This window comes from Diadema setosum, chromosome 6 (assembly GCF_964275005.1).
Source record: "Diadema setosum chromosome 6, eeDiaSeto1, whole genome shotgun sequence".
NCBI classification, from domain to species: Eukaryota; Metazoa; Echinodermata; class Echinoidea; order Diadematoida; family Diadematidae; genus Diadema; species Diadema setosum.
The window spans coordinates 19,567,149-19,580,322 of record NC_092690.1 but is presented as its reverse complement, the minus strand read 5'-3'; the positions used below and the strand labels follow the sequence as shown (position 1 = coordinate 19,580,322).

Sequence of the window (13,174 nt, the reverse complement as noted above, 5' to 3'; positions counted from 1 at the left end):
TGACAAATAGCATATACATTTATTTTTTTCACAGATTATTTCATTATTCACTTGATTCATTATCCCATCACTCTAAAAACTCAAATGTTGAATTAGCATTTAAGAGGGCCGAGGAGTGACAACATTATTTTCAAAGTGTTGGTTTTCCTGCTAGATTCAACATTTAAAATGCTATCTTAAAAGTTGGATGCAACACTTCAAAAATGCTGTCACTCCTCGGCCCTTTTAAATGTTGATTCAACATTTGCGTTTTTAGAGTGATTCATTATTTATCGAAGATCATGACACTTTTATGAACCAAACAAGGGGGAGAATAGGTAGACAATGATAGCGTCATCGCCGGTATATTGTGTATGAATTCGTTGAATCCCCCTTCCCTATTTAAGAAAGTTCTCAAATTTCACATTTTGCATTCCTCTTATTTTACCTAAGAGTCTAATAAAAAAAGAAAATCCTTGCTTATTTTACTGTTACTAGCAAATTCCACTCGAACATGGTGTTTTTTAACCGCAAAAAGAGGCGTAACAAAATTGATTTATTTACTTTACTGTCATTAGCAAATTAAATTCGAATATGGAGTGGTTTTATATCCCTAGAGGACGGTGGCAAATTCATTTGTTCATGTGGGTAAAGGAGAGTTAAATATCAGCAGTTATCTTGACTCAGAGAAGTCATCTCGAGATCTACGTTATTTTATGATTGATGTACTTTTGGACCAACGATGGTATCTAACAAAAGCAGGAACCTTCCGATACTGCAAAGGGAGGCTCGGCTTTAATATTACACGGGGTTACTGAAGGACAATGCAGAATGTAATGATGGGACAATGAAATGAGTAGTAAATGGGATTGCGAGGAGAAAGAGAGTTTATCACTATTCTCGTCATAAAACTTTCGCTCTCTTGCAAGTCCCCTTTATCCCTCTCCCCCTCTTTCCGTGTTTAGATTTATAATAACCGTCATCGCATTCATCATTGTTCATTATAATACATACGCTTAGGTAATGACAGTTTCATAAAATAATGTATAGGTATAGGGGAGCATATTTACACGTTGCTGGGAGAAACTGGACGGTCTTTCGAAATACCTGCAGACACATTACGACCAACCGTTGATGACTGTCAACTGTAGAGTTTAAAGGTATTGTTTACCATTGGAAGCAGTGATTTAAAAAAAAAAAAAAAAAAACATTGTTTGAGGTATCACATTCGATGCATATGTGTAGGTCAGACGTATCACAAAAACTCCTACCATATAAACATTTTGCAATAAAGCCTGAAATATAAGAAGATATTATTATTTTTCTCAATAAGCCATAAGTCTTGACAGTTTATTCTAGAAACAATACGCTTTATTGATTTTTAATATTAATCGTTGTTCACATTTTGTATATTCAATAATATTTAACATTGATTATACTGATTAACATTTTTACATTGGTTGTTTCTATCCCTTAGTCAAATTTTAAACTTTTTTTAAGCAGTAAGGCTGGGTTTTTATTTCATCTGCTAGTGGTAAATAATGCCTTTAACCCACGTTACTCTACAAATTCTGTTTGCTGCGTCGAAATGAGCAGAAAAAAAAAAGATATTAAGTACCCACAGGCATGATGACTTTTCAATTTACTAAGATAAGTATCTGTGATATAATATATGATTATTCATATAATCATAATAAATACTGCTTGCCACCACATCCACCTGACAGCAGCAAGCTTGGTATTTGGCAATATCAATCAGTTCTCTTTGTTGATACATTCAATGCCAAATAATGAAAATGGTTGCTCCCCCAAGTGTTTATGGTCGGAGCATTTTTGTTGTCTGGTCTGGACGCAAGTTCGTTCTTTGTTTGAACATGATTGATGAATTCCATAAAATTGTTACATCGGGCAAACTTATGCGTTACGTCAATTTGAAAACGTGGAAAGTTCTTAATCATCTTACTAAGAAAAACAAAATGAAAGGTCATTTCAATAAGCCAATGCAGAGCTAACTCCAAACTGGCTTGTATTGGTGGGCAGAGGGAAGCACTCCCTCTAGAGTTATTTACAGTAACTTTGTTTGTCCGATGACTTTCGTCGCCACTGGCTTTAATCATCCCCACCCCCGTAAGATGCCATAAATTGCTCTTCATCCACATTTTACGATTAGCAAGCGGCAGTAAATCACAAAATGTTTCCTGAAATAAAGACCCGCGGTTGAATTGCTGTCCTTATGAATGTAATTAATACAGTGATAAATGTTGTATACTCGAAAATATTCATAAAGCTCAAGATTATTACAACTTTCTCACGACATGAAACAATTTATCAGTCTAACTCATTTTAGTACAGTGCGAAAAGCAATATAAAGCCGTTATGTTTAGGAGAGGCACAGTTAATATCCTGGTACATTCGTGGATAATTTAACAGGTACTACAAACTTTTAATATCATTATCTCCGCCAAGGAGGTAATGTTTTTGCCGGCGTTAGTTTGTTTGTCTGTCTGTCTTTTGTGTTTACAAAATAACTCAAAAAGTTATGAACAAATTTGGATGAAACTTACAGGAAAAGGTTCTAATGACACAAGGAACAAATCATAAACTTTTGGAAGTGATCCGGATAACCGTCTAGATACAGGATATCTTTTGTTTTTGGATAATAATTGGCAAGTCGGGCAGTAAATGCCAGTTATGTTTATTCTCATGTCACCACAATTTAATACATAGGGTATTGGAGAATTCAACGACATTTTTGCATAAACATGAAACATATGAAGAGTTTGTTCAAAAAACCGATTGATCAATAACTATGAGTGTTCAATGCCTATGGAAACGAGCTCTGCTGATCAGGGTGTTCCACCCCATGAAGTGGCAATAAATTCAATCAATCAATCAATCACGATTTTTCATTACACTTTGTTGGCGAATGAAGTAGGGATCATTATGAATGTCAGTTACCTATGTGATACGCGGTTTAATGTTCAGGCCTCTACAAAGAGGATAATGAGAAATGTTGTATTTTCAATGTGTTTTACGGCAAAAACCGATAAGTCCATACTTCTCGACTTGTTGTAAGAGTCGAAAAGTCCACCGCGTGTGGTATCGGTGCGTCGCAAATCTTGCGAATCGACGTACTGCTCCAGTTTTTAGCAATGCTCATGAAATTTAGCACACACACATTATTTTGCGGATGAAGATGTGCAAGACATCTTTTTTATGTCTATTGGCTACTGCTTTGCCGTGGTGACGGTATGTTATGGCCATAAATCAGAGCATAGTTTTTAGTAATGAGCTACTTCCGCATTTTTTGAGCGATGATCATAAAATTTGGCGCACACATTTGCCTTGAGTGAAAATGTGCAAGTCACATTCATTAATGTCTAAAAAAATGCGTTACCATGGTAACAGCATATTACAGCGATTGATAGGAAAAATACTAGGTATCGAAAAAGTTCCTCATTTTTCAAGCCAAGTGATCATGAAGCTTGACACACACGTGTCGGGATGAAGATGTGCAAGACATTTTTCGAATGTATTGGAAACTGCGTTGTCATGGTAACAACGCATTATAGTGACATGTAAACGGCATATCATAGCAATAAATCGGGAAAATATTGCGGATCGCAGCATTTCCTTATTCGTTCAAAAAAAAATGCTCTAGAACCTTGGGATACTGTACACACACATTGGCGTCGGGGTGAAGCCTTTTTTTTTTTTTTTTTGAATGTGTTGGAAACTGCAATGCTATAGTAACCATGAATATAAACCAGGGCAAAATATTTGGATCAAACTACTTTCTCATTTTTTCTTCCTTTTTTTTTTTCAGCAATGCTCATACAATTCGGCACACATGTTGTTCTCTGGAACAAGGGGAGCAGGACATGTGTTTCGAATATGTGTGGGAAACTGCGTTGCATGGTAACGGTATATTAGTATTTTATTTCTTGCGCTCCCGGGTTGGACGAAAGCTGGTCAGCCTCTTAAAAAAAAAAAAAAAAAAAAAAAAACTTCTCTCAACATAATGCCTCCATTCGATTATTTAGATCAGTATGCAGCAGCCGCGACGCTGGCGCTGCTGCCTGATTTCTTACCGCGAAGTCCATATTGTTCGATCGTGTATGTACATACTGTACAGAATGCATAACACAGTGTGACATGGTGGCAGACATCTTGATGTCACCTAATACATGATATACGGCGTGCTTATTGGTTGAAGGCATATCACCATTTGCAGATGAAACAAAAAACCAGCATGAGTATTTAAAATAGTTCGAAAATGTAAGTTAGGGATAGAAACAACCACTGTAAAAATCGGAATTTGTAAAATCGATGCTACGTATTGTTGAATATACAAAATGTGAACAATAGTTATAATAAAAATGCTTCCAGACTAAACCGTCTGCCGTTACGGTTTGTTGAGAAGGATGTTCCCTCACTTTATCTTTATATAAACCATGGAGCTACAAGTAGCTCCATGGAGAAACTGACAGCAATCTTTGTCTTGTCTGAATGGACATGTTAAGACCAGTTACAATAATATGCAGATAGTGCATTTATGGGAAGGCGTTCTGCAAGTCATCCGGTGATGTAGCTAAAATTAAGGTATCATTCTGCATAAAACAACGTGAAAAGTTTAACGCACACGTAGAAATCAGTTTGTCTGGCATGTGTGCTGAGCTATTTTTGGTATAGTACAGCACGCATAGCAAAGCCAAGACAACATTCTGTCCTGGAGGAAATGACTGAAGTCATTTAAAAAGAGAGCAAAGAGCATGGGTGATGGGTTTTCTCCTTGTCTAACTCCGATGTTGCACGAGAGCAACATTACTGAAATCATTTCTACGGTCGATGATAAACCTGCACACTCTTTCCCGTATTTACTCATCATCTGCTCATCGTTGCTAGGTTACAACACGATGGCAATAACTTGGTGTCAAAAAGACATCTCTTAACCTGATTGATTTTCGCGTGAATCATCTAAATCTAATGAAGATTGAATTTGTGCTCAGTTGAAAGGGAAATGTGAAGTGTGATGACATCATCACCTCTGTAATTTGAATGAGGTTATATCAAATCTTGCTCACTCATTAAAAAAAAATTAATAAAGAAGAAAACAATTGGGGCTGTAAAATTTCATGACTTTATTTAATGTATCTATCATCCTGCTCGTTCAACTTTACTTCAGGTAACGTAAAGATAATGTCAATGAATGTGGAAATCCATCTTGACAATTGCTTAAGGAGCGAGCAAAATATATATCGTGGGAAGAGTGTCGTAAAACTTATTTATGCGGTGGTTTACTCCAAAATGGTGCTTTCATGTTGCCATAGCAGAATATCATCTGTACTATTACTGTATAACGAATCTTTGATACAACAGGGGCCCGTTGCATAAAACTCCAACCGGATTTTTTTTTCCGGTTGAAATCACAAAATTCCGGTTGGAAGCTCCCAACCAGAGTTTTTATGCAAAGGATTTTACATTCTTAGATTAGCAACCTTAAAAAATTCAGGTTGGGCAAATCCCAACCAGAATTTTCTAAGGTTGCAAAAAAAGTTTTATGCAACGGGACCCAGGTGTGGAAGTTGCGTATTCGGTAGCGATCTTGGGGTTGGATGAATATTTAGACGCCATATGTATGTACTTCTTATAAAGCGTTTTGGCAGGATCGCTGGGAAAGGTTGGCTCTAGAATGTTTACGATGTGGGGGTTATGTGGTTCGTTGTATAATATAGTGGATAAGGCTTTGGATAGGTAAATCAAAGACTACTGCATTTTGAATCCCTCATCCGGTGCGATCACCCATGAACAGGAAGCTTTATCCATACAATAATAATATGTCCGTCTTGACCCAGGTGTATACATGTACATGGAATTCTCGCAGTGCTTAGCTAATAATAATAATGACAGTGCTCTAAGGGAGAAAATTTCAAGATTGATGAGAAAACCCTCGGGGGAAAATACGTTTGCCACACTGAAGGAAACGGTAAGATATACATGCATTACTGAACATGATTATCATGATTAGTATAGTTAAAACATCAGGCATATTTGCTTTACATCTGTTATATGACATCGTGTGATTATACGATGCATATTTAGATTATCTTACTGTTTTTGTAAGCATGATATATTCTGCACACTGGTATATTTTTGCCGAAAATGACTAGAAAATAAGTAAATGAAGTGAAATGAAAGATCATGATCAACATGAGCAAGGAGTATTCAGATTACTTGCTTTTACTGCAAATAAACGATTGACAAATATTGCCCTATAATTATTCCATGTCGGTGTAAACGCCTTGTAGTATATAAGTCATTATGGGCATGATTACAAACTGGGGCGGGGTAATACGTTCTTCATAGTGATTATCTTTTTATATCATGCATGGCTATTACACAAACACTTGATAGTCGAGTTTACATCAATGAAAGGCAATTAATTGTCAATCGGTTGCAAGAAGGGGTATAATGAAAATGTGACGGTAATAGTAAAAAAAGACGTTAATGATGATGATGATGATGATGAGGAGGAGGAGGAGGAGGAGGAGGAGGAGAAGGAGGAGGAGGGGGATGATGGAGACGTTGATAATGCTGACTGTAGCGATTATGATCAGGAATCATGACGGGGTAGACGATTACGATCACCATTATGGCGATGACGATTACGATTACGAGGTCATTGCATTGCCGGTAATAAAAAATATCGTTGTTGCTCAAAGAATCTTTGCGTCAAGGGGCAGGCTGCTCTGAATTCTTCCGACATAATTCATTATTGACAAGACCCAATTCCATCGACAATGAACACAATAACTTTCCAATTCATTCATATAGACTGACTAGGAAAATGAAATATCTACACTACCGGGTGGTGGCTATATTTTCTCACCTCCATAAAACTATTTATGGGGCTGGATGATTTAAAGACATTTTCACACAGCGATATGCTCGCAGGATTGTTCCAGAAGGCTTCTTTTTCTTTCGCAATACATATGTATGCATTGTCTTACTTGGCATTAACACAGCACAGACTGTTCCAAACGTCTACGGATAGAATCGTGTGCTATTTCTTGATTGAACATCTCTCTCTCTCTCTCTCTCTCTCGATGGATGCTTCCTTTTATTTCTGCAGACATTTTCAATCAATGCCCAAGTTGTTTGAAACATCGCAAGATATCTATACAGCAAAGAAACAACAACAACAATAAATACAATGTTCGTGCAGTCAGCAATTTTATCAAGGAGTGAGAAGTGCATGATTGCCTGATAAACATGATAAATACGTTGTGATATGAGCAAAAGCATGATTGTTATCGACTTTTCGCAATAGAAGTCTACGAAGAGAATTTTGGAACTAATGTAAGACTGAAAAGCTTTAGTCAAAGCCTGTCCAGGGTCTTGTACGTATGCAGTGGAATCGCTTGGCGCACATCCAGTGTGAACAGGGCCTAGTTCCTACTTAGGTCTCAAGCAAAGCAGGTGGGCCTATACGCGTCTGACTCTGGAAGGATTGGCTGAACTCGACACGACATTTATGCCCAAAATTAAACGCTGCATACGTTATGCGCAATATTTATCGTGGCGCTATATACACGGCAGTGAAAGCGTCAGGCAGTCAGTTTTATGGTCAATTCACTCTCCCGAGGATCATAGCAAATTTACGGTCGTAAAATGCTGCATTTTTCGCGACATAAAATCAATCAAAATTCTAGGGAAAGGATGGAAAGTGGGAGAAAGTCCGGAGAGAAAACGCGGGCGATGTGGTAAATCTTTGCGACTCTATGCTTCAGAGGTGACTGGCGTGCGATGTGTTTCTGGAAATCACGCTCGATGTAATGAGAGTTTGTTTCAGCGGTTTGTGAACAGATGGAAGTACTGTAGAAACTTTTCTGAACCACAAACTCCATACACATGCACTCTGTATTAAGTCCCACAGTCATTCTCCGCCTGCTTGAATTCATAATCATAATGATGGTAATGATGATAATGCGACAGTAATAGTAAAGATTCATACTACATGTATATTGTTATCGGCCCTTATGTGCAAGATATGTATTCATTGTCTGTGTAAATGCGTGCAATTTAAAGAAAAACAACAACACGAGCAACAAGCATGACGAGTGAAAGTTGTTTATGTTTACATTGCAATGCAATATATAAATTAACTAGAAATGTCGCTTTGGCGACTGGTATGCCTCCGCCATAATGCATGATTTTCCCAATAGGTCTAGATAGTACATGTGGACACTGTGTGATTACATTTTCACAAAATTGGCAAAATGTTGGAATGACAAGTTTGTCACAAATGTGTTGAATGTTCACCTTCCTTGACGTAGGTTTAATTGGATGAATAGGAGAGCATGTATCTAGGGATTTAAGGACTTTAACTTGACTTTGAACCATTCATACATTTAGGCATTGAGTAATTTTCAAGGTACAGGTGTGGAGAAAAAGTGCAATTTCTGAATTAAATAGTAAATTGTTACCATTTTCATCTGGCCCTTGACCCTAAAATTCATGAGATAATTACTTTCAGGTAGAACATGCATAATATGTACTAAGTTTCAAGGTAACTTGAGCCACTTCCGAGATATGGAGGAAAAAGTTAGTTCAGCACTTTCAATTGATCTTTGACATTTTGACCTTTGAGGCAAAAAGAGAGAAAAAAAAAAACTTTCCAGAGAATTTCTATTAGGTTACACACACATACACCAAGTGTAAAAAAATAACCCTGCTGGCATTGCATAAATATGAGGGTAATAGTAAAATTTTGAAGTCTTGCACTTGACCTTTGACCCCTGACCTTTGACCCTATGAACCCTACATTCTCTAGATAATCACTTCCAGTCAGTACATGTATATACTATGTTCCATGAAGATACCTTGAACAATTTTCCAAGGTACAGAGAAAAAAAAAAGTTTTAATATTTCTACTTGACCTTTTGACCTTTGACCTTTGACCTCATGACCCAAACTTTCACCAGAGAATCTTAATTGGGTAATACATGTATACACTAAGTTCCAAGAAAATATCTTCAGGCATTCAATAGATATGGTGGAAATAGTGAAATTTTATGTATTTGACCCTGACCTTTTGACCTTTGACCTTTGACCTCATGACCCAAACTTTCACCAGAGAATCTTAATTGGGTAATACATGTATACACTAAGTTTCAAGAAAATATCTTAAGGCTTTCAATAGATATGGTGGAAATAGTGAAATTTTATGTATTTGACCTTGACCTTTTGACCTTTGACCTTGAGCATGTGCACCCAAAAGTTGATAGGCACAACTTCACCCCCTAATACACATACATGCCAAGTTTCATTAGAATACCTCAACAGGTTTCGATAGTTACCTTGTCCACAAAATTCATTACGGACGGACGGAAGGACGGAAGGACGGACGGACGGACGGACGGACGGACGGAAGGAAGGACGGACGGACGGACGGAAGGACGGACGGACGGACGGACGGACGGACAACCCGAAAACATAATGCCTCCGGCACCACTTCGTGGCGGAGGCATAAAAACAGGAAACGAGATTAAACAATGATAAATATAAATACCAAGGAGGGTATGAATGACGTATGTAGTTTGCCCGGAACAACATTTCACTGAAACCTCCAAACGACCGTGTGTGCTAATTTCTTGAGGAGTTATCTCGTTTTGTCATGATCAGTAGTTCATCATCTTCGAACAATCCATAGTAATGCGTCAACAGACATCAAATTTCAAAGGGATTATGTTCTGCATGAAATAATACCTGATCCTGTTACCAATGGTTATCAAAAGAGGGGTGGTTTTTAATTGTTTGTCTTACACTTACTCTTGCTTTCTACACTTATTCTCTCTCAGTTCAATGGATTTGGCGCGCTGCTCTTCACGTTCGGCAACTTCACCACGATTCTCTGTATCGCTATCGATCGCTACCTGACGGTCGTCTGGTCGATGCGCTTCCCGCCGACAAGAAAGCGCGCTTTGGGATTTATCGTCTTTGCCTGGACGCTACCGATAGCTTACACCATTCCGCCCGCCGTGGATTTCCTGTCGGACTTCGTCTACAACCCGCATACGCACCACTGCTCGCCCAAGTGGTCCAACTGCGCTTTCTACATGATCTGGTTCATCTTTCTCTTCGGGATCACCGTCCCCGTCATGGCGTTCTGCTACATCAACGTCATCCGGCTGCTTCGGCGACAGGAACTGCAGCTGAAGCGTCACGCGCAGCATGCCAGGAGCTCCTCTATCTTGGAGACTACCAGTAACTCCGACAATGGTATCGTAAATATCGCCATGACTACGGTCAGCCAGCCAAATGGTCTTGGAGAGGCAGAGGGGGCCCCCGAGACAAGCAGCGTAACCATGGGAACGGCAGGTGGTTCTTCGTCCTCACGAATCCAATCGGAGGACAGTTCTACCGATGTCATATCGCGCGATACCGTTGTTCTCCAAGAGAAGACAGCTAAGAAGCGAAAGCGCTTGCAGATACGGGTGAGCCTTGGAAAGCTGACCGGCGAGAAGCACGTCACTTTAATTGGTGAGTACATAAAGTCTGAAGAGATACGAAGTCGAAGATCGATGTCATAACAAAATATCCGGCCGTTTGATTCTTCAAAATTAATGTTTTAATTTGAGAGGGCGCAAGTCGCTAGGACACCAAACAGCCGAAAACCACTGATCTCGGGTAGAGATCGGGGGGGGGGGGGTGTTTCATCAAGTTAGTCAGCGCTGACAAGTTGTCAGTCTCTGATAATAACCATAGTAACAGTCAGTGACCAGAGCATCTCAGCCAATCAGAACCAAGGATTTTGCTGAAATTGTCAGAGACTGATCATGACAACTTGTCAGCGCTGACTGAATTGATGAAACACCCCCCTGTACAGTCGATGGGCCAGCATAATTATAGTGAAACCATCCCCAGCCCCTTGGGGACAATTCATTTGAAGTTATGTTTTCTTAGTTCCGGAAACCAGTGATTAGAACACGATTGTTTTGTTTTGCTTTTTGTTTTTGTTTTCCTAGTGGTGGCTTTGGCTTCCTGAGCCGTGTCCATAAGTGCCTAATGAAAATACAGCTGTAATATGATTTCATAATATAACAGCATATTTCACAGAAACTGTTCAATCTCACGTATTTGGTACGAAAACAAATCATATGAAATTTCCGAAATGATGATTCCACATCATTTGTGTTTCTTAAAGATTTAAAGTTTTTAGGGGTCAAAACTGTGTTGTTGTTTTTTACTGTTTCTCCTGAAAATGAAAATAACACAGTAGGCCTACATAAACGATCTAGATGAAAGAAAATTGACTGAAACTTATGAATTCAAAACATTGAATTCATAAGCATGTTGAATGGTCTTTGGTAAAAAATGTGATTGTAACTTCAGTTATACTAGAGCATATCAATAATAATTATATATGCCATGTTGGACATCAACTGGATTTAATCCACTTCTGGTCTTCCTCTGGTCACAACCACCGTCGTATGTTGGGCCCCTTAAAACATTGAATTTATAAGCATGTTGAATGGTCTTTGATTTTAAAAAAAAAATGTGATTGTAACTCCAGTCATACTAGAGCATACTAATTATAATTATGTATGGCATGTTGGACATCACTGAATTTAATTCCCTTCTGCTTTAAACGTCAGGTCTTCTTCTGGTCATAACCACCGTGGTATGTTGGGCCCCTTACTCCACCATTAATTCCTGCTTTGTGCCAGAACGTTCGTCCAATTTCCACTGGCTGGGGGTACTGAGCATGTGGATAGGCTACACGGACGCCGCGCTCGATTCCCTCATCTACTGCTTCATCAACCGTCGAGTGCGCGCACGATATCGGGGCCTCATCGGCTGCCGCGTAGACTGTGGGGTCTTGCGCGACCGTTTTTATGCTCTCTTTCGTCAAGACATTGTGGAAGAATGAAACGCCGTGTAAACAATCTTGAAGACTAGCGCATGGTTGGAGGCTTACAACTTGTAGTGACAGTAAATGTACAAATACATTGTGTATCCGGCGACAGAAGTGTTTTGTAAGACTTGGTTTTGCACCAATGACACACCGTCACATAGCAACGTAGAATAGGGAGCTTTAGATTTGCGACGAGGACGCTTTAGACAACTGTGTTGACCGATCTCCTCATTCCATCCCCGCGTCGTGTTGCAAAGCTGCAGCTTTAGATTACGCCGAGACGCAGTCTAAACAAAGTAAAATGGTGCCTCCATCAATAATTGCGCGGACAAAAAAAAAAAAAAAAAAAAAAAACAGTCCAGAACGCGTATCAAGTGAAAATTCGGAAGCCGAAAGATCGATTTTCCTATTAAGTGATTTTGCGCATGCGTAGAACAGGGGGGCGTTTCATGAAGGAACTTGTCGGATAAAATGTCCCGACAAGTTCAGAGAAATCAGCCAATCAAACTAAAGAATTTCTCAAAACTTGTCGGATATAATTGACTTGTCAGATATTTCATCCGACAAGTTCCTTCATGAAATGCCCCCCAGGTGCCCCCCTCCCCACCCCCCTCTCCTTTGAACATCCGCGTCGCGAAAATCTAACGGCTACAATCAATCGACCGTGAGGATTTGAACTTGATTCTATGGACAGATAATAAGGGCCTACATTCATCCTCGTCCAAGCTGGGTCCAAACGAACCGGAGTATGATGCCATCCGATATTTCCCTCCTATCGCCAATCGGGTCTGCTTTTCTCCAGTCGCCTCGATCATATGATATTCACTCACTGACACAAATACAGTATAATCACTGGCCTGACAATTACACCGCACACACACAATAAGCACGTAATGGAATCCACCATGTTGTGTATGACACAGTTTATGTAAGCTATATCATTAAATGTCTCACTTTAATAATCTATGAATACAATTTTATTGTACAGCTGTACATTAATTACTCCATACAAAATTCTGTCTAACATACATGCGAGTTCCAACAAAGTCAGGCAACATGGTGTATAAATGAGACCACCTTTATCTGCAAATCAAAGGAATAACTCATAAACTAAAACAAAATAAGTGAATTAATAAAAATATAAAGTCAGCTGAAAAATGTCGGACATGAGACAAAATGTACTTTCAAGTAATCCGAGGAACTAATGTCAGGGCTGCCAACATTGGAAACTAGTTGAGAGTGAGACTCCCATAGGCCAATGCTATAATTTAGGAGTCA

The 13,174-nt window shown here is 39.0% G+C and overlaps 1 protein-coding gene across 1 annotated transcript in view; it reads left to right on the top strand.

Moving 5' to 3' along the window:
• Window positions 1-11,911, top strand: part of LOC140229615 (octopamine receptor beta-2R-like) — a 51,393-nt gene extending 39,482 nt beyond the window's left edge. The window contains exons 7-8 of the mRNA XM_072309862.1: window positions 9,840-10,521; window positions 11,637-11,911. Of these exons, the coding sequence (XP_072165963.1) occupies window positions 9,840-10,521; window positions 11,637-11,911 (957 nt within the window). The remainder of the gene's footprint in view (window positions 1-9,839; window positions 10,522-11,636) is intronic.
• The last annotated feature ends 1,263 nt before the right edge of the window (window positions 11,912-13,174 follow it).